The sequence below is a fragment of the Ascaphus truei genome, chromosome 15 (assembly GCF_040206685.1).
Source record: "Ascaphus truei isolate aAscTru1 chromosome 15, aAscTru1.hap1, whole genome shotgun sequence".
Lineage (NCBI taxonomy): Eukaryota > Metazoa > Chordata > Amphibia > Anura > Ascaphidae > Ascaphus > Ascaphus truei.
In genome coordinates this window covers 37,037,662-37,061,117 of record NC_134497.1, presented here as the reverse complement: position 1 = coordinate 37,061,117, position 23,456 = coordinate 37,037,662, and the positions used below count along the sequence as shown (strand labels likewise).

Here is a 23,456-nt window from a genome sequence, read left to right as displayed (position 1 = left end):
TAGAGTCTTCCCCCTAGGCCCCAGTGGGTGAGTGTATGCTGTAAAGGTGTATTTTGTATGTTTGCATGTTTGCTGGATTTCCAGAATAAACTCAGTTTTATTCAACTTCTTTGTCCCATCGGGTGATAGTGATCCCGGTGTTAAAAGTACTTATCTCCCGTGACACCCCTACCCCAAGTTTACCCTAAAACCCCCTACTCCAAGACTTTACCATAAAACCCTTTAAATTAACCCCCTACCCAGAACAGTAATAAAACTTATATTAGAAGCGGCTGGTGCTGGAGGTCTGCGGTCTAACGTCGGCGGACAATTGGTCGCGGGTAACCTTTCCCGATTCACAGCTAAGAGAGACGACAGACAGCTTCAGCATAATGGAGAACGCGCATTTTATTAGAGCCAACAGCATGGAAATATAAAACATTATTAAGAACAACATTTGTTATTTAATAAAAAAAACAATAAGGATGATACAAAACCTGTATTTAACAATTATTATTCTTTTAAAATGCTAGTTTTAGCACCATAAACGAAAGTCACTTTTCATTGTGATTTAGCCTAATACAGATACACGTGTGCACTTCTATGTGAGCATCTTAGTCGCTGGTTACCCCTAAACATGCCTGGCTTTAGAGAAAGGTCTCTACCCTGTGTGTGTCCTCTTATGTCTCCTCAGGCTGGATAACTGACTGAATCCCTTCCCACATTCCCCACATACATGCGGTCTCTCCCCAGTGTGTGTCCTCTTGTGTATTTTCAGGTGGGATAACCGACTAAATCCCTTCCCACATTCCCCACATACATGCGGTCTCTCCCCTGTGTGTGTCCTCTTGTGTGTTTTCAGGCTGGATAAGTCACTAAATCCCTTCCCACATTCCCCACATACATGCGGTCTCTCCCCTGTGTGTGTCCTCTTGTGTATTTTCAGGCTGGATAAGTCACTAAATCCCTTCCCACATTCCCCACATACATGCGGTCTCTCGCCTGTGTGTGTCCTCTTGTGTGTATCCAGGCTGGATAACCGACTAAAACCCTTCCCACATTCCCCACATACATGCGGTCTCTCCCCTGTGTGTGTCCTCTTGTGAGTGTTCAGACTGGATAAGTCACTAAATCTCATCCCACATTCCCCACATACATGCGGTCTCTCCCCTGTGTGTGTCCTCTTGTGTCTGTTCAGGTTGGATAACACACGAAATCCCTTCCCACATTCGCTACATACATGTTGTCTCTCCCCTGTGTGTGTCATCTTGTGTGTGTCCAGGCTGGATAACCGACTAAATCCCTTCCCACATTCCCCACATACATGAGGTCTCTCACCTGTGTGTGTCATTTTGTGTATGTCCAGGTGGGATAACCGAATAAATCCCTTTCCACATTCCCCACATACATGCGGTCTCTCCCCTGTGTGTGTCCTCTTGTGTGTCTTCAGGTTGGATAAAACACTAAATCCCTTCCCACATTCGCCACATACATGTTGTCTCTCCCCTGTGTGTGTCATCTTGTGTGTGTCCAAGCTGGATAACTGACTAAATCCCTTCCCACATTCCCCACATACATGAGGTCTCTCCCCTGTGTGTGTCCTCTTGTGATTGTTCAGGTGGGATAACTCACTAAATCCCTTCCCACATTCCCCACATACATGCGGTCTCTCCCCTGTGTGTGTCCTCTTGTGTGTGTTAAGGTGGGATAACTGACTAAATCCCTTCCCACATTCCCCACATACATGCGGTCTCTCCCCTGTGTGTGTCCTCATGTGTGTGTCCAGGCTGGATGACACACTAAATCCCCTCCCACATTCCCCACATACATACGGTTTCTCCCCTGTGTGTGTCCTCGTGTGTGTGTTCAGGTGGGATAAGTGACTAAATCCCTTCCCACATTCCCCACATACATGCGCTCTCTCCCCTGTGTGTGTCGTCTTGTGTGTGTTCAGATTGGATAACTGACTAAATCCCTTCCCACATTCCCCACATACATGCGGTCTCTCCCCTGTGTGTGTCGTCTTGTGTGTGTTCAGATTGGATAACTGACTAAATCCCTTCCCACATTCCCCACATACATGCTTTCGGTCCCCGGTCTGTGTTCTCTTCTGTGCGTTCTGGTCTGATAACCAAGTCAGACTCTTCCCACTTTCTCCAAGATCTTTTCCTGTTGCTGCTGCTAATATATATTTTTTGGAATGAGAAGCAGTTACATTGTTTATTAATTGCTTTGACTGGTTGAAAGATGCATTTTCTGTCATATTTATTGGAATGTTGCAAGATTGTTCTTTCCTCATCTTTTCCATATTCTCATTTGGGTGTTTGAAATTCAGATGTTTGAGGCGGTAATCTTGACTGCTAAAAGCAACCTTGCAGTGTTGGCATGGGTGGATTATTGGAGCTTGTCTTTGTACTAGACGAGACAAAAAAGTTACTGTTATACAAACTGTATTACAAAAGGTCATGCAGGAGAGGTAAGTTGGGATATCACAAAAAGTTCAGGAAGTAAACTGTAGATGTACATTGTAAAGATGAAGGGTTTAGCACAACATGTGCAGCATTAGGGCCGGGAGAGTAGATGTAGTGGATCATACATTCAAAGTGGATCATAATATTTAACTATTTAAAAGGAAATTTCACTAACTGCAAAACACCAATTAAGGTGGCAGAAATCTTTTCAAATCCTTTGATAAATATTAAGTTGATAGTTTCAGTTGTGATGGTATAATTAAAACATGTTTGTACAATGAATAGAATACACGTCTCATTAGAATCTCACATATCAGTAACCGGGTGTTCCCGTTACCGCACCATGTACAGTACCGACACACTTTATTGCAGTGTGGTCGGTACCGCAAGCCGGGAGATTTCCCGGCTTGCTAGTGGCCGCCCCTCGGCGTGCCGCGCTTCATAGACGCGCGGTCACGCGTCTTCGGGAGCCTGCGCCCCCTGCACGCGCGTACAGGGCTCCCCGAGGGAGCCCTGGTGTCCCGCGATCTGCGGGACGGCGGCAGGGGGTTCCGGGGGACCCGGCGGACCCGGCAGCGGTAGGGAGAGCGCCCCGATCGGAGGGCGCTCTTCCGCTGCTTCGGCGCGCGCCCGTCACACTCGGGCGCGCGCCAGGCTACTGCTGCGGCCAAGAACGGGCAAATGCTCGAATAAACTTGGCCGCAGCAGTACCAGGTCTCTAATAGTTATAGGATGACCCAACTTTCTGCTAAATCTTCATTGTTAAATCAGGAACCAAATGCCCAATTATTGTATTTGACATCACAGATGTTATTCAGACTTAATTAAGCTATACCAATATCATCCAGTGAATTCTAGAACTGTGTTATTGTTTTAATACAATAGTTTAAAGTTTCTTATTTAGTGAACAATGAGTCTGCACTTATGTTACTGATTCTCCTCCATACAAACATTGCATCTTATTAAACACAATGATAATATATATATATATATATATATATATATATATATATATATATATATATATATATATATATATATATATATATATATATATATATATATATATATATATATATATATATATATATACATATATACATATAATATATATACATATACACACACACACACACACAATAGTAGTGGGGACAATGCAAACACAAAAATTATGCAAAATCATGGAATGTGATTCCCTTCCTTTAAGGTGCACCCACAAAAGGGCATTCATCACATGGTACATCCACCAATTCCCTTCATTACCTTAGCGGTTAGCCACTGAGGGGGGTTATTAATGAAATTTAATATTGTTAATGTATTTATTACTGGGTTACCATTTATCGCCAATGTGTATATATGGGACCCCCATTGAGAGGGCCTAGTTATCCACAGTGATAATCAATGGTTTAATGTGTAAAATTTATTTTGAATGTTCATTTTTTTTTTTAAACGTGTATATAGTTTTTCTTAATGTTTAAAACTACATATGCTCAATAGGGATATTGGGTATTAGTTTAGAAGGGGGCAGAGGCAGGGGACGTGGGTGATGGGGGTAGTTGTCCCGGGGAGGGTAGTTAGGCCTTCCCTTGGGCGGGTGGGGGTTGTGGTGAGAGGGGTTAATCCCTTAATTTCCTTAGCGACTTGGATGGCAATGCTTTACTGGCCACTAATGGGGTCAACAGGGTTAGTTAATGTTTTTTACATAAAGTATTAACCCCTTTGGTGCCTGCGGTATACATAGGTACCCACAGGCATGAAATGGGTTAATTTTGTTTTGATCATAGGTTTCTGTAAAATACATTACAGAAGCCTATGATAGAAATATTAACTCAATGCGGTATGTAACATATTATTAAAGGTCGCGTTAATTCCCATATCACGAGAATGCCCCAAATATCGCACCCAGTAAATTATTACCACAATCTTGATCTATACCACCTTAAAATTGCAGTAATAACACCCATTAGTTTATTATTTCCCCGGGTGCGATATTAACTCCACTTTAACAGAATTTGATGTATCTGAGCTGTAGTGTTTTGTTTATGCCTGTGGGACAAACCAAGAACTAACCATGCTTTATTAGCCACTAAGGTGGCAAAGGGGGGTAGGTAGTGTAATCTGTATATTATCTCCTTTGTGGTCTGCTAGTCATGGAAACCGATGACTAGTTGACCCATGGACTACTAAGGGGTTAATATGTTCTGTAATGTAATAAACTATTTTACCATCTATTCCATGTTATATAGTTACATAGTAGATGTTGAAAAAAGACATGCGTCCATCAAGTTCGATCTATGCTAAATTTAGACAACAGATACTTTGGGCCTCATGCACTAAGTGCCGAAAAAATCTCTTCGGCAAGTGTTGCCGATAGGCATGATTTTGGTGATTTGCCCTCGCAGTATTCAGTAAGGGCCGAATCCATGCCGATCCCTGCCGAATCTCTGCGAAAGCAAAACGCCGATGAGCCGGTGATAAAAAATCCTGGCTCCCGATAACCTGCCGATATGTGTTTGCAGCAGAGAGAGACCCGCCGCTCTCTCTGCGCAAACATCGGCAAAATAAAAACATATTAAAACAACTTTTATTGATAGTGTACATGTGCAGGGAGTCTCCGGAGCTGAACCGCATTGGTTTCAGGTCTGGGGACCCCCTGCTTCCCGAGATACAGGCCCCTTTATGAGGTGCCTTACGGCGAAACGGCCGTTGGAGTATCTATACCACTCACTTTCCTGTGTCCCACCGCTGCACCGTGCTGACCATCTCCTTGTTTGGAGCTTTACTGCTGATGCTGTTTTGTCCGGTCTCTGTTACTGCTGTATGATTGCTGCCTGATGCTAACAGTGAGCGGGATGCCGGGGGCTTGCATTGCCTCTTACTTACCTCTGTCTTGGACTCCCCTTCTCCTCTGGATGTCTGGTGCAGCGTCATAGGAAGTATCTGGACATTTCCTTGCTCCACGGTAGCCTTTGGGACACTATCATTTTTGTCTGCCACAGCTTATATTAGTTACACCTAGCTGTGGCATTAGGGAGTTATTTTCTCATGTTTTTCTCCCTTGTTTTCTCTGCTGATTCATTGTTTCCATTTTAGTCTTTGAGGGGACCCCACCTCTGCATATTTTAGACATTTTCTGTCTTTCTCTGGCTCTTTATTATAACTGCCAGGGTTTAGCCACCACCTTCTGGCTACACAGCAACTAGGGTATTCATTTATTATATTTTTATTGTTGCTCTTTTTTCTGTGTTTACTTGGGTTTGTGTAGATATTGTTTTTTTTCAGTCATTTGCATTATCATGTGTTGCTGATCGGCCGATCTCCATTGCATTTCCAGGGGAAATTATTTCCCCCTGGATTTGCATTATCATACCTATGTATTTTGCATGATACATATTTTGGGTCTCTACATTTTAATTGTGTATTCTTTGGTTCAGCAGTGTTCATTTAGTATGTGTTTAGGTATATTTTAATATTATTTTTGTGTTTTGTATTGCTAATAAAATCCATTTTGTACTTTCACATTTTTTGTGTGCTTTCAACAAACCCTCTTTTTCTTTTTGTGTTATATATATATATATATATATATATATAGCAGAAAATAGCCGTGTTAGTCCAGTTGCGGAATAAATGAGTTCTTCAGTATTAGGTGAAACCCTTTTTATTGGACTAACAATTTATGTCATAGGACAAGCTTTCGAGAGTTATCCTCTCTTCTTCAGGTCAAGCAATTGATATACATATATACATACATATATACATATATATATATATATACACATACATATATATATATATATATATATATATATATATATACATACACACACACACACGCACGATGAAACAATATACAAATAAATGTAGACGGGTTATCAAAAACATGCTGTACTACAAATACCACTTCTCCATACAGACACACTACAATAAAATCAATTTCCTTTAATAATCCAATCTTCCAATCAAAAGCCACAAATGCCACTGAAACCATTGCATTTACATTGTATACATGATGCATACAATCTATGCACCATATTAATTCTGCAAATGAATGTTAACAATAACATATTCCAAACAAAATACCAATACATCCAAACAAGTATACTATTTAAACCAATCCAGTAACCATAAATCAATTAGCATTCATTAATTAAATCCCTAAACAATTTACATTCCATCCCTAACAATTAAACAATTAACTAATTCAAGCGTTGAACAAGTTATCCTCTGACAAAATATAAGTACCAACAAGAATACAATATACAAAAGCAAGCCTCACCCTGACCTAAAGTACACCATACAATAGCAAAAATTAAATCTATCTAATTTTAAAATACATGACACACACATTTATGCATAGCAGCATAGCCAAAATAATTTAAAACACAGCAAATCAAGCTTTTAAAACAACATCATTTCTTACCCTGTATGTATATATCGATCTAGACATACATACATACATACATACATACAGTGGCAAGAAATGATATACCAAAACTAAATAAATACACATGTAAAAAAGCTTTTAAAAAAAAAACAAGTTTAATAAAATACATTTCTTTAGTTCACTTACCATTACTTGACCCACTCACCGACTCCCGTTGAACAGCTTACTCTCGAACCAATCCACCACGCACAGGAACCCATAAAATAAAAAAACATAAAATAATAAATATTAAAACAAAAATCCAAAACAATCCTCGGGTCTTCTATTTGTAATCCATCTTTATCTGTATTCTTCTTTCTTCTATCTGCGGCTCTCTTCCGGGGTCTTCATGTCTTCTACGGCCACGCCCTGGGCTTCTTCTTCTGTAGGAGGTCCTTCCTCCTCGGCGTCTGCCTTCAAAATGAGACGACATAGGCTTTTAAAGGCCTATGACGTCACATTTTCGTCATGGTTCCCACGGCCCTGATTGGGCCGTGAAAACCATGTGTTTTGGCCGAGAAAAAAAAAATGATGACGTCACTTAAAGGCAATGAAAGCACAGCCAATCAGAATGGCTTTGCTTCAATTGCCTTTAAGATGACGTCATTAAAAGAAACATGGCCGGCCTCACATGATACAGTAGCCAATCAGAGCGTGGGAAGTCTATCCCTACTCTGATTCGCTCTAGTACCATGTGACAGGCTTTCAATGACGTCCGTTCTCCCCCAAGCCTCTGTCACATGGTATACTAGAGCCAATCAGAGTTGGGATGGAGTTGTAACTATAGGCCTCACGGAGTGGGGGGTTAGTGTGGGAGGGTATGCAGGCCTCCCGAGTGGTGGGTGAGGGTGGGTTAACCCCTTAATTACTGTAACGGTTAATAACCGCTATGGTGATTAAGGGGTTAGGGGACATTACATTGGATGTTTTCATTCTTGTGTCTGTTTTGCAGCAGCGGAGGGGGCATGAACAGGATGAAGAGGAGGATGGCCTTCATCGTGGCAGGCGGACATGGGTGAGTGCTATATGTATTTAATGTATTGATTGGTGTTTATGTATTTAAAATGGGCACATTCACTATAATCCATTTGTGGACAATAGTAATTGTGGCCATTACTATACTGTATGTGTTAAGGGGGGGGGGGGTATTTATTTATAAGTATGTATGTGTTTTGACATTAATTTGTGGGGGGCACATAATTGGTACTGCAGGCCTGCGGGTAACACCCGAGGGCCCCCGCCTGCCCATAGTATCATTGATGTGGATATATGTGTATGTTAGGGGTTATAGGGGTTGTTGGGGTAATATATATATATATTATATTATATTATATATATATATATATATATATATATATATATATATATATATGTATATATATATATATATATATATTTAGCAACTGTAAATATTCCTGTATATTCATTTGCATGTCTTAGACAGGTCTGCAACCCTGTCTTTCACCATTATCACCCAGCAAACAGCACTTCCATTGCAGCAAGGGATTCTGGGAAATGACATGCAAATGAGCACACAGTGGCACCTTTTATCTCATGCTCACATTACATGAGCAACCCTTAGTCAATGCATGCTGCTTTAAACACAGCTTTTAAGCAAGGACTTGGGAGATGCAAAGTCAGTTAACCCACTCACAGACATGTTTCAACCTTGATGGGTATCATCAGTGTGAGGTTGGCTTGCTGACATTTTCTCAAATGAGATAAGAGTAGGTAATCACCACGACTATTAAGATTATGGTGGGTAAAAAAAGTGACTAAAACCCTCCACAGTAAAGCATAAAGCAACTGTAAATATTCCTGTATATTTATTTGCATGTCTTAGACAGGTCTGCAACCCTGTCTTTCACCATTATCACCCAGCAAACAGCACTTCCACTGCAGCAAGGGATTCTGGGAAATGACATGCAAATGAGCACACAGTGGAACCTTTTATCTCATGCTCACATTACATGAGCAACCCTTAGTCAATGCATGCTGCTTTAAACACAGCTTTTAAGCAAGGACTTGGGAGATGCAAAGTCAATTTTCTGTTTTGAAAATTCTTTTATTATGCAGCGAATCTTTACAACAAGATTATAACAGTACATAAATCATTTTCCAAACGGAAAAAAAAACCGCAACGTTAACAACGGCGCAGTGCATATCCCACACAACTCACATACATTTTTATTAATGGTTTCCCCAAAAGTAAAAAAACTGTGACGAACACGGCGGTGCAGTGCATTTATACGTATGCACCGCACCACAGACATGACATATCATACACACATTATCTCTAACTTTATTGCACAGAAAAACTTTTGGGGCGGGGGAGTAAGGGGGGTGGGGAGGGGGGTGTTTAGTCCTCCTCCTCAGGACCGTCAAAGATGGAATAGTCCTTGAGCAGGCTGTGGAGCAGCCTGCGACAGTCCTGTACCGACATCCTCTTCTTCCCCTTGGTCAAACGTTCCCTGGCGAATAGTAAAACGTCTTTGAAACAGCACATTAGACGCCAACCGGCTTCGATTGCGTCCTCTGTGTGTGTTCCTGTGAAAAGTCCGTGGAACACCGAGTAGTACGTGACGCACTTCCTCGGTATACAATCTTTGAAGTCAGTGTCCAGCGGGGCGCAGCAAGGCCTGCGCAAAGGGGCAGTTCCAGAAGAGGTGTATGATGCTTTCCTCCATTGGGTTGCACCTGGGGCAGTGCCTCACGAGGCTGAGTTTACTTGTCCGCATTCACAGGGAGTCCCCCGTGTATGGCCTGCCAAGCAATGTCTTTGTGTTTGTTCATTAGTCTTTTCGATGCTACTGCACCGACACACTTTATTCGAGCAAATACCCAGTATGTACCTGGCAGATACCTGGAATGCGCCGCTCCTCACCTCTGACAAGCCCCGTTGTGTTTGCCTTCCCAGCCTGGGTTCATGCCTGGCTGACGGGCGGCTGATCTGTTAAATGATAATGATTAGGATTTAATAGGCTGCAATGCTTCGCGTGTCTACCAGATGGCATAAATTCATGAATTGTAATGCAGTGTATATATATATACTGTGCAGTATTGCAGCCAGCGGGAATAAAATGCTTCAATCCCTGCCTGGAAAATACCTCAATGCACTCGGGCAGAAAACAGTCACAAACCTCAATACACCCGGGTACACCCGAATTCGTGGGACTAGCCGAGCTCGAATAAAGTGTGTCGCCAGTGTACATTCCTCCACACCGTTCCAAAGGTGTTGGGGTGGAGACCTGGGACCGATTCCATGATGTCTTTAGCCCTGATCATTTTGTAGATGACCTTGGGCTTCCACAGGTCTGGTTTTACTCCCTCCAGATTGTTCTGCCTCACAAACTTCTTCACGTCCTTGTAGAACCAGGGCGTGCGCCAGCTGTAAGGGATGGAGCTGTCCCACTTGTCCCACCCCAGTGTTCTCCAGAGCGGCAGGAGTAGGAGGCGGGACATGGAGTAGCCAGAGGAGTCTTTGTCGCAGTCTCTCAGGGTGATCCGCACGCAGTTGCTTACAAAGAAGGCGCGCAGCATAGTGGGGATGTCGGGGATTCCTCTACCCCCCTTGTGCGGCTCTTTGTACATCACCTCGCGCTTTCCCCTCTCAAACTTGGCCCCCCAGACAAAGCGGAACACTGCCATGGAGATCTCCTGGCAGGTTCTGGTCGAAGGCGGGTATGCCTGGGCCACGTACTGCAGGACAGGGAGGATCTCGTTCAGCAATACCAGCATTTTCCCCTCAATGGTGAGGTGTCTGAGGTGCCACAATCCGATCTTCTGCTTCACCTTGTTCAGCCTCTCGTTCCAGCTCTTCAGGGCAGCGGCCTCGCTCCCCACACCAAACCAGACTCCAAGGATTTGAATGAGGCCTGCTCTGATGGGGAAGGGGAGGGGGTCGGCAGTCAGGTTCCAAAGCCCAAATAGCTTGGTCTCTGACTTCCCGCAGTTGACTTTTGCTCCTGAAGCTTTCCCGAAATCCTCGCACGTCTGGACCAGCGTCTTCACCGACCGGCTATCTGCGCAGAAGATGGTGACGTCATCCATGTAGAGCGAGCACTTCACTTCGCGTCTCTGGGGTCCTGGCACGATGATCCCTCTGATCTCTGCGTCTCGTCTGATGCGCTGGGCGAAGAGCTCTATGCAACAGACAAAAAGGAGAGGTGAAAGAGGGCAGCCCTGCCTAACCCCTGAGAGGACAGGGAAGGGGTTAGTCTTCCATCCGTTCACGATCGCCACACTGCAAATGTCAAGGTTCATCAGGTTAACATAAGAACAGAACATCTCCCCCATCCCATACTCACGCAGCACCCTGCCCATTAAATCATGGGAGACACGGTCAAAGGCCTTCTCCTGATCAAGGGTGACCAGGGCCGCATGTACACGGCGGTCTTTGATGTAGTGGACTGCGTCTCTGATTAGGGCGAGGCTGTCTGCGATCCTGCGTCCGGGGATGCCGCACGTCTGGTCTGGGTGGATGATCTGGCTGATGACCTTCTTCAGTCTGTTCGCTAGGACTTTTGCTAGGATCTTGTAGTTCGCGTTCAGGAGGGAGATGGGAAGCCAGTTCTTGAGGTCGCACCTCTCCCCCTTCCGTTTGTACAAGAGCGTCAGCATTCCTTCCCTCAGCATTGGGGGCATCCTACCTTCTGCTTCCATTTCCCTGTAAAGCTCGAGCAGGTCCAGGCCGATCAGGTCCCACAGCTTCGTGTATAACTCAGCTGGGATACCATCTCCGCCCGGCATCCTACCCGTCTTAAAGGATTTGGTTGCAGCGTGGAGCTCCTCCAGCGTCAGGGGGGCGTTCATGGCTGCTTTTCCTGCCGGGTCGATGGTGTTTGCAATCCCTGACAGGAATTTGTCAGCCTGGTCTCGGTCTGATGCTTTTGGGGAGTAGAGGTCTTCATAGAAATCTTTCACGACTCCCATGACATCCTCCTTCCCCTGCTGCACGTTGCCATCTTTGTCTCGCAGCTCCCTCAGGGGCGTGTGGGCAGAGTGGAGTTTCTTGAAGAAGAAGGCATTGCATTTCTCCCCCCTCTCAAGGTTCTCCACCTTGGAATGGAAGATGATTCGTCTGGATTCCTCCTCAAAGTGCTTTTTCAGGCTCTCCTTGGTTTCCTCCAGGTCGTCATCCACGTTCCATCCGCAGCGTTTGAGGTCATGCAGGGACTGTCAAACTCCCTCTTCCTCTCACACGCCAGGCGTCTGCCCTTTGCCTGCAGGAAGCAGCGGATCCTTATCTTCGTGAATTCTCACCACTCTGCAGTGCTGGGGAAACAGGCCTTTTCTTCTTTCCATGCTGTGTATGCTGTTCTCAGCTCCTCCATGATCTCCTCCCTTTCCAGCAGTGCGCAGTTCAGCTTCCAGGATCCTGGCCCTGGGGGGAACCTCCTCCCAGGCACCCCTGGAGATGAATGGCTCTGTGGTCAGAGAAATGTACTGCGACCATGGAGTGCTGTCTGTGCTGTACCTGCTTGGTGGTCAACAGGAAGTCAATCCGAGAACGCACGGAACCATTTGGGTGGCACCAAGAGTAGTTTGCGGCGCCTGCTCCCATAGATCCCACCACGTCCTTCAGGGATGCCTCCCTAATCATCGCCGTGAGTAGCCTGGACGTCACATCTATCTTTGATGATTTGCTGGGGGGCACGCGCCCCCCCACCTCAATCGTGCAGTTGAAATCCCCACCCATCACCACTGCCCTGGAGGTTGCGAGCCAAGGGCGAAGGTGCTGGAAAAGTTCCAAGCGCTCATTTTTCCGGGGGGCGGCGTACACATTGATGAGCCTAATCGGCTCCCCTGCCCACGAACCGTCTACGACCAGTAGTCTGCCGCAGACGAGTTCATGGACAGAATCAACAGTGAAACATCCCCCCCGGATCAAAATGGCTACACCCGCGTTCCTGCACCCAAAGCATCTCCCAAGTCCTTGCTTAAAAGCTGTGTTTAAAGCAGCATGCATTGACTAAGGGTTGCTCATGTAATGTGAGCATGAGATAAAAGGTGCCACTGTGTGCTCATTTGCATGTCATTTCCCAGAATCCCTTGCTGCAGTGGAAGTGCTGTTTGCTGGGTGATAATGGTGAAAGACAGGGTTGCAGACCTGTCTAAGACATGCAAATGAATATACAGGAATATTTACAGTTGCTTTATGCTTTACTGTGGAGGGTTTTAGTCACTTTTTTTACCCACCATAACCTTAATAGTCGTGGTGATTACCTATATTTATTTAGATATATTTATTTATTTAGTGTGGGGCTGTTGTGTGTGATTTTTTATTGTGGGTAGCGGGTGTGTGTGAAGGGGGCATTAGCCCCACGGTGGTTGTTTAGGGCTTGCGGGTGGGTAGCGGGAGGCCTTAACCCCTTCATGACCGTAGCGGTATTAACTGAAAGGGTCGTGAAAGGGTTAAGTGCACCCGCAACCCCCCCGCAAGCCCTAAACAAACAACAAGGGCCAAATACCCCCTTAACCCACCCCTGCTACCCACAATAAAGCTGGCACGGTGGGTTAACCCCTTCATTGCCTTAGCGGTTAGCCGCTAAGGTAATGAAGTGGCCTTTACATGCATTTTTCCTGCCTCGGATGGATGCCGGGGGGCTCCGGTGCTGGTATCAGCTCTGGGGACCCCCGGCAATCAATCACAGACAGGAAAAAGGCCTGATTTTTTCTAAGTGTCGCCCTTGCCGATGCTTCTCCCCACCGACCCGCCAACTTTGAGTTGGCAGGACGCTTTGCCAAAAAAATGGCTTTTCGAGAGTGCCGATCAGCTCCGATAAGCACCGAAAACAGGATTGGGGCTACTAGAATACAGCCGATTTAAAAAAGTGGCAAAAGGTGCCGAAAAGTGGCTTATCGCCAGCTGCCTGCCGATAATTTTTTTATCGGGGACAAAAAATGCCGATTTTGGCAAATTATCGGCGCTTACTGAATACCAAAGGCATTTTGTGGCGATAAAAAAACTTTTCGGCGCTTTGTGCATATTGCCCTTTATTTTATATCTATACTTATTGATCTAAAGGAAGGCAAACAAAAATCCCCAGTGACATATCATCCAATGACCGCACGTTCGGTCCCTACATTTCCCCACTCACCGGCGCCTCCTTGCCCGGTCAGACCGCGCAGCCACCCCCCCCCCCCCCCGGCAGCCTCCTTCCTGACAGCGCGTCATCCCCGCCTCACAGGGGCGCGTGGCGGCTCCCAACCGCACATGCGTCCCAGCACGCCGGACTTCCGTTGCGCGCAACGTTTATGCTTGTCTCTTAAAGAGACACGTACCAGTTGGAATGCCTGGACTAATATCAAGGGGGCTACACCCGAGTTTCATCCTGCCTCAGCCTATCACAGGTCTACTTACGTCTAACACTCCTCCCTGATCCTCCTGATTAGTTCCCTTCCATATATATGCTTCAGTCACCCTCTGGTTGTCGCTGAGCATAGACCTTTTATGCACCCTGCTCACTTGCAGCCTGAATACCTGTTCTCGTTATCTCGCTAAACTGTTGTGACCCTGCTTGTACCTGACCTGTCTCTTCTTGTATCCCTGAACCTTGGCTTGGCTAAACGGACTTCCACGCTCTCCAATCTTCGACTACGGCTTACGGATATTGACTACTCTGCACTCTCCAATCCCAGACAATAGGCAAGTACCCGTACCCTGTCCATTCTCCGCTTCTGACCCTGCTACGTTCACGACTCTGCAATCCAGACCCACCCCTGTGGCTTAGGGCGGTGGTTATATAAATTCCCCACCGCGGCCCCGCGGTGAGAAACCGTGACAAAAATTAATTCCTTCCACTGGCAATCGGATTACTCCCTGGATAAACATCCTTCCCATGTTTACTTACTAGTAACTGGTATATCCCTGCGTAACTTACCTTTCTAAAAATATGTCCAACCTTTTTTTGAACAAATCTATTGTTTCTGCCATCACAGTCTCCATGGGTAATGAATTCCACATTTTAACTGCCCTTACTGTAAAGAACCCTTTCCTTTGTTTGCTGGTGAAATCTCCTTTCCTCCAACCTTAAGAGATGACCCAGAGTCCTTTGCACTGCCCTTGGCATGACTAGTTCTTTTGAAATCTCCTTGTATTGTCCCCAAATATATTTGTATATACTTATCATATCCCCTCTTAGACACCTCTTTTCTAATGTTAATACATCTAATTTAGCTAGCCTACCCTCATAAGTTAGATTGTCCATCCCCTTTATTAATTTGGTAGCTCTTCTCTGCACTCTCTCTAGTTTCATAATGTCTTTCCTAAGGAGTGGTGCCCAAAATGGTACTCCATATTCAAGATGTGGTCTTACTAATTCTTTATAAAAGGGGCATAATTATGTTTACTTCCTTTCCATGCATTGCCCATTTAATGCAAGATAAGATTGGTTGAGGGGTTTATTTTTGGTAGCACTCGGATTTATACATCATAGTTTGTTATTCACTATTCATTATCATAGTTTGTAATATTTATATTTTTATTGCAAAATGTAGGTCTAGCGCTTTGTTGAGGTTTTAGTTAGTTTTGTTTTTGTGTTAATGTGTTTAAGCTGCAACAACTAACTGGCAGTTCAGGTATAACACACTGTGTTGTGTAAGACCTATGCGGAAGCGTGCGTGAGCCCCTGCTAAAGCTGCTCTCATTGCATCTGCAGGGGCTCACTGGTAAGCGAGAGCGCAGGTCAGCGGGTAAGCGCAGACCCTGGACGCAGCCTTAGTCTACACTTTTTACAGAATATGCACATGAACATATTTCGTGCAATTCCTATTATATTGTGGTTTGCAGTGATTATAATATTTCTCAGCCCAGCCTATCCAAGTGCTATCTATCCCATTTAAGATTCTAGTGCAGAGGAGCGCAAACTTTTCCAGCTGCGCCCCCCTGTCTTCCCTGCCTCGGTGATGGCACCCTCCCTCCCTACCTTAGAGCTGCGTAAAACCACGCTCGGGGTCACGTGACCCGCGGCATCATTTGACGCGTGCCACGTCACATGGCCCGCGGCGTTGCCATGGCGACGTGTCTCAGAGCGTCTGAATCCCTGTAAGTATAGCGTTGCAGAGGCCTCACGCAATCCCCGGGCATTAAATTAAATGTAAATGGGAAGTGCGCGGGGCCTCTGCAACGGCCTGCGCCTCCCCCCCCCAGCAAAATCTCCTGCGCCCCCCCCCCCACCCCCCCGGGAGGCACGCCCCTCCAGTTTGCGCACCGCTGTTCTAGGGGATACTATATGATCTAAGTTAATATAACTGTGATCATTCACTAACTCTCATTAGATAGCTCTGAATCAATTGGATTGTGAGTACGCCCTACTGTATGTATTATTGTGACCCCACTTCCATTAATTTTTAGGTTGTGGTATTTCTATATTTAACCTTTTAACAGTTTTTATTTTGTATACAGTTGTCCTATTGATTTGTTCCTATTTATGGATCTAGAGCTCAGGAATTTATTATTATATTCTGAGTTTTAGAGATTAGAGGATAGAGATTATAGGATAGAGATTAGAGGATAGAGGATAGGGATTAGAGGATAGAGATTAGAGGATAGAGATTAGAGGATAGAGATTAGATAGAGATTAGAGGATAGCGATTAGAGATTAGAGGATAGACGTTAGAGAGAGGATAGAGATTAGAGGATAGAGATTAGAGGATAGAGATTAGAGATTAGAGGATAGAGATTAGAGGATAGAGATTAGAGTTTAGAAGATAGAGATTAGAGGATAGAGATTAGAGGATAGAGATAGAGATTAGAGGATAGAGATTGGAGGATAGAGATTAGAGGATAGAGATTAGAGGATAGAGATTAGAGGATAGAGATAGAGATTAGAGGATAGAGATTAGAGGATAGAGGATAGAGATTAGAGGGTAACGATTAGAGGATAGAGATTAGAGGATAGAGATTAGAGGATAGAGATTAGAGGATAGAGATTAGAGGATAGAGATAGAGATACACCACACAATTAAGGTTATGGTGGGTAAAAAAAGTGACAAAAACCCTCAACAGCAAAGCAACAAGTAAGGTTGCAAATGAACATACAGTAATATTTCCATTTGCTATATGCTTCGCTGTGGAGGGTTTTTGTCACTTTTTTTTACCCATCATAATCTTGTGTGGTGAATACCTTACTCTTAGTCTCAAACCAGCATAGCCAGCACAACCAACCTCACACTGATGATACCCATCAAGGTTGAAACATGTCTGTGAGTGGGTTTACTGGCTTTGCATCTCACCCCAGCCTATGCTTAAAAGCTGTGTTTAAAGCAGCATGCATTGGCTTAAGGGTTGCTCGTGTAATATGAGCTTGAGACAAAAGGTGGCACTGTGTGCTCATTTGCATGTCATTTCCCAGAATCCCTTGCTGCAGTGGAAGTGCTGTGTGCTGGGTGATAATGGTGAAAGACAGGGTTGCAGACCTGTCTAAGACATGCAAATGAACATACAGTAATATTTCCATTTTATATATATATATATATATATATATATAAAAACAAAGAAAAGATTGCGCTTATCAGGTATATTTGAACACTAAAAATAACTGTATAACTATAGTAATAGGCAGTAAAGATATGGCACAATTAGTGATTGACTATACACTTCTTATTGAATAAAAATTATATAGCTAAAAGTTTGAGTTATTTATAAACATGCTGAAATTATTAAAAAGAGTGAAAAAATGTTTGACCAATATAATATAAAACAAAAATGCTAAAAAACCCTATTTCAAAAAAAATACAAAATATGAAAATATGTTAAAAATAAAAAATGAAAAATAATTTTAAAATGAAAAAATAAAAATGAAAAAAAGAGTCCATGAATAGGATCTGGCAGCTCTCCGCAAGGACCAACGACCTCCCAGGAATCTGCGAACAACAAGAAAAGAAAGCGCCCGATCCTAGTGCAACATGAAAAATACACTTTTAATAAAATTTAGTAGGTCCAACAATATTACACTCACAAACGAATAAAAAGTTAAAGCATGTAATGAGTATACTCTTTCGCCTCCGCGTGATGATGTCGCTCCGTTAGTGCACCGCTCTATTCTTTGGTGAAGTTTCAGCTTCTCCAGGCTGTCCTCCGACAGGTACAGGAACAGCAACAGCCTCTTCCACTGTGACCCGGAAGTCCAACACATCCACAGTATGAACCAGATGGGAGATAATAGGTTTGCGACCCCGCTATTGGGATGTGGGACCGGCAGTGTACTAATGTCCTTAGAGTGTCCGTGGGACATAGACGGCAGGCGGCGAATAAAAGTGTTTTCAATTCTGGTCTCAATAACTACAAAAATTCTTCCCTACGCGTTTCATCACTCTTACGGTGATTTCATCAGGGGATATATGACGGAAGTATGTAATGCTATTTATATATGTCTAAGTCAATCAAAATAATTAGTTAATTGTAAATAAAAACACATGATTATACTTAATTGATATTACAATGAATATAAAAGAAGGCATCAATGATCTTATATTATACACAGTGTTTAAACAATTTATAAATTATAATTAATTATAAATAGTTTTGATATAAAATCTAGAAATTTACAGATATTACAAACAGTTTTTTAGCTTTCAAATGACATCTAGTCATGGTATTTATTCATGTCTGCATCGGATAGTTTTACCTATTTTATTGATTGATATGAAGATTCTAATTGGATGTTAGATTATGTTAATTTCTTCATGTGTCTCTAGTTGACAATAGATGCTGAGATGTATATTGGTATTATATCCTTGCAGACCTGAATAATAGCTATCTGTATAAAAATGACCACAAATGGAGGGTGATAGTAAATGAATGAGTGTCAATGGTGAACATCAAAATAAAAAATAAAAAATATATAAAATATATATAAAATGTTAGAAATATCAAAATAAATGAATGTTTTGTATATTTAGATTCATTAATTGATTGTTAATAAATCAATTGAGATCCAGAATGTCTGGGCGATGGTCCATCTTGTATGGATAGACATATACACCCAGACATGGGTCATTTGGATCTATATAGTGTGAATCTATATTGATTTAATTTAGAAGGAAGAAAAAGATTACATTCTAAAAACAGAAAATGTCGAGGTGTTCTTACTCATTATATAGTTGGAATACTTAGAGACTAATAGTATAGATAATGGATTTGTTTTATATGTTGTATGTTAATATTTTAACCCTATGTCTCTTTTTATTGCAGGAAAAAAACGAAGAAACTAACTCACTTAGACTTTGTATCCCATAGTCAACCTGTATAACAAAATGAAAATTAGATGTACCATGGACCATGTGTCAAATGCTGGCAAAGAAGTCGAATGAAATTTCTATGAGTGTATTTTGTTATTATAATAACCCAAAATTGTGATAAATATTGGTTATGTTTATATAGATAATAAAATGAATTTTGTATATATGTTGTGTATATATATATATATATATATATATATATATATATATATATATATATAGTGTATATTATATTATATATGTGCAATCAATGTGTAAAATAATGTGATCAATTAAAATTGTGAAATTAAGTGAACATGAATATGAATATGAATATGAATATATATATATATATATATATATATATATATATATATACATAGGCTACTACTAAGATCAACTCTCTCCTCAACTATCTAGTGAGAGTTCAAGTCACTCAATAAGAACAACTAATGAACACAGTTTTATACTGCAATAATCTGCTGAGGTTAAATATTAAGTGTGTTGTCAGTTCTTCTTAGAATTGGTCATGGATTTCCATTTTAGCATTTTTTTCAACTATTATTATTGCCCTAATTAAAGTTCAGTTTTAGTCATTACAGGCATACCCCGGTTTAAGTACACTCACTTTAAGTACACTCGCGAGTAAGTACATGTCGCCCAATAGGCAAACAGCAGCTCACGCATGCGCCTGTCAGCACGTCCTGAACAGCAATACCGGCTCCCTACCTGTACCGAAGCTGTGCGCAAGCGGGGAGACTATAGTGCCTGTTACACATGCATTATATACATCAGTTATGCACGTATAGGACGATTGCAGTACAGAACATGAATCAAAAGTGGGGGAAAAGGTAGTGCTTCACTTTAAGTACATTTTCGGTTTACATACATGCTCCGGTCCCATTGTGTACGTTAATGCGGGGTGTGCCTGTATTATAATCACTTAATTTATATCAGATTATGAGCGCATCTTAGAGGGATTCTTTCTCTTCTGTTGATCTCGATGCCAACCTCAAGGTAATTAATAAACAAGTCAAAAAGCAGGGGTCCCTGCAGTACTCCACTCACGAACTTGGCCAAACCTGAAAAAATTCAATTTATGACAACCCTCTGTTGTCTATCCTTCAACCAGTTTTCACTCTAGGTGCATATATTTTTACGCCAATCTTGTGGTACCAAGCCTGTGGAAATGGAGTCCTTGAATATTAAATGTAATGGTTTAGCTATTACTAAATTGGCCATCGGGGCCAGGTGCCTTATTTACTTTAATTTTTTTCAAGACGCTTATTAACTTCTTCCTCCGTTAAACAATTGTTCATTAATATGGAGGTTGTGGCTTCCTGTTAAAATTGATTCTTTCCTGGTAAACACAGAGGCAAAGAATTTTTTAAAACCTCTGCTTTTTGCTTACAGTATCTCAAATAATCTGCCTGCCCATCTCACACTGAAAGGGTCCTATATTTTGTTATTAAAGTACTTAAAGAACTTTAGGGTTGATCTTACTTTCTATGGCAATCTTTTTTTATTATCCATTTTTGTCAATTTGTTAACCCTTTTGCAATTGTTGTTACATTCCTTAGAATTCTGATACAATGCCTCTGTCCCTTCTGACTTCAAGAATCAACGCCTGCCTCTTCTTTTCCATTTCCTCCCTTTTATGTTTATTTAGCCATATTGGTTTTGACTTATTTCTTTTATACTTATTAGCCAAGGGTATACACTGATAAGTGTGCTTTTCTAACAATGTTTTAAAGACTGCCTGTGACAGGGTGAATGAACGTCACCAGCCATATACCTGGCAAACCTATGTTTAGGCTTGCAGTGCAGCAGTGACGAGGTTAAGTTTCAGTTGAGAAGGGCTGCTTAATTAGTCTGACCCCAGCTGCATAATCAAGGTGTTTTAAAACCCCCAGGCTGTACACACATGCAAGCTAGCTGGTCAGGAGACAGGACTGAAATACTGAAGAGATTACTGCTATAAGGTCTGTTTTTCAAAGTACATGTGTGATTAACTGTGTCCTGCATGCTGAAGAGAAGCTGCCTTGTTTTCTATGCTGAAGAGAAGCTATTTTGTTTTTGTCTGCTGAAGAGAAGCTATTTTGTTTTTGTATGCTGAAGAGAAGCTATTTTGTTTTTGTGTGCTGTATATTTTTAAGGGTCAATAAAGAAGCCTTATCAAGAGAACCCGTGTGTGTGTGAATGTACCCTGCAACACTGCCCATTTATCTTCTACATTTTTCCCTGCAAAAACATAATCCCAATGTATTACTTGTAGATTAGTCCTCAGTTTATTAAAATCTGCCTTTCTAAAGTTTAAGGTCTTTGTTGAACCCAAGTAATCTGTTTTTTGATCATTTGTTTCAAATGAGACCATGTTATGATCACTGTTACCCAAATGTTCCACGACTTAATTATATGTTTATGACCCAAATTATTGAGGAATCAACCAGGAGAGGGGCAATACTGGATTTGGTAGTATCAAACAATGTAGAAGTTAAAGCAAATATTCGTCTTTAAACACCCTCAAAAAAACAGTTTCCTTTTGTTGTAATGCTAATCTCATTGTTCCAGTCTATGTCTGGATAGTTAAAATCCCCCATTATGCAAACATGACCCAGTTTTGATGCCTTCTCCAATTGCAAAAGTATGTTAGCTTCCTCAATGTCACAGATATTTGGTGGTTTATAGCATTAAAAAAAAAAAAAAAAAAAACACACAAATGCTTATCGCTCTCCAACTATTCAATATAAAGTCTATTTTCGTTCATGGTGCATAGGGTAAAAAACTGATATAGACACATAAATCCAAAGGGGGGGGGGGGTTTAATGCCCCCAGTGGAGCAAGAAACCCAGGGCTGCACTCACGAGAAAAAGTGGGAGGGACCAATAAGTCCCGGGCCAATAGCCCTGTATTACGCAACGCAAAACAAAAAAGGTTTATTTAAATATATATATATACAAGGAAAGGTACATCAGGGGGTGTGGGGTAAACGGGGAAAGAGAAGTGTGTTAAAATAAGAGGAGGATAGGTGACCAGGGAAAAGTAAGCTCCCAATATCAGGTATACTAAAGGTATATATGGGTACCCAGTATATATGATACTCAAGGTATTAGCTGACTTGAGATGTATATGGCCAAGACGGACAGAGTGTATATATTTATAGCAGTTTAGCATTCAGCTGAGGTACATATATGCAGAGCTAACACCAAAGGTGTATATCTTAGCTGTTAATGTCCTAAACTGACATGAGATAGGGACATCTAGTAGACGCCCATACATCTGCGCTAAAACGGGTGCATATAAATGTACAGATAATCCCCCACAGTGGGGCACCGCAGACATAAACACCCTCCTGCAAGAATGCCAGCTGTTCCGGTCTAATACACTTTTGTATAACGTGCATATACAAGCACACAATCCCCACTGGTGGGAAGCCCTGGATATAAATAGCCTCCCACAAAGGTGTCATACAGTGCTGCAGCACCACACACAAAGTTGTATAGCCGGCATGAAAAGTGTATGGCTCGTAAGGTAAAGACATATACAGTACAACCCGTTCCGCCGCGTGTCTGCTGCTAGACCCGGTACACAAAATCTCCTGGCCTCATCCTGGTCGCCTCCACCCACGTCAAAGGGATGACGTCATCTAAAACCGACGGACCGTTTCGCATAGGAACCTATGCTTCGTCAGGGCTAAGGCTAAGGCCCCGGTAAATCAGCTGCAACGCGCGCCCGCGAGATTGGCGGCGCGTGCAGCCGATTACCTGGTCTGCAGGGAGCTGCAGAGAGAGAGAGACCGGGGGGGGCGTGGCGAGGGAGTGACGGTGGCGCGGCCATGACGTCACCCGGCAGGTTCGCCCTCATTGGCTGAACCGCCGGGGGGCGTGCCGTAACGCTCGACGCGAGTTCCTGCTCTCAATTCTATTGAGAGCAGGAGTAGCTCTCGCGCGAGCGCTGCGGCCCCCCCTCGCATCGGGCCCGGCGCCATTGCGGGGAGGGCTCTCGTGAGCGCAGCGTCCGCCACAGCGGATGCTGCAGCAGGCAGCGGGGGCAAGGCCTTAAAGTGGTAAGTGAGACTCACTTCACTAATCCCTTAAATACCTGTTTTAGTAACAGGAAATGGGTGGTCCCCTGATAGTTAACTCCTTGTTGACATCCTGATGTGGATGTTTAGTGGCATATTCCTCACAAAAAGGTTTGTAAACCAACTACAATGTAATGCTGCGCTAGAAGTGTCCTGCAGGTTGCTGCAAGAGTAATTAGTAGAGAATGTATGGAGGACTTCTATTTTCCTCAGACCTCCTGTTACAGTACTTAGTTGCATACACAGAATATGGAGAAAATAATCCAGCTGATGGTTA

The 23,456-nt window shown here is 42.9% G+C and overlaps 1 protein-coding gene across 1 annotated transcript in view; it reads right to left on the bottom strand.

The window, feature by feature from the left end:
- Positions 1-359: 359 nt before the first annotated feature.
- The window catches only part of LOC142466816 (uncharacterized), a 33,578-nt gene continuing 10,481 nt past the window's right edge, over positions 360-23,456 (bottom strand). Inside the window, exon 3 of the mRNA XM_075572285.1 lies at positions 360-2,394. Within this exon, the coding sequence (XP_075428400.1) occupies positions 641-2,287 (1,647 nt within the window). The 5' untranslated portion in view covers positions 2,288-2,394 and the 3' untranslated portion in view covers positions 360-640. The remainder of the gene's footprint in view (positions 2,395-23,456) is intronic.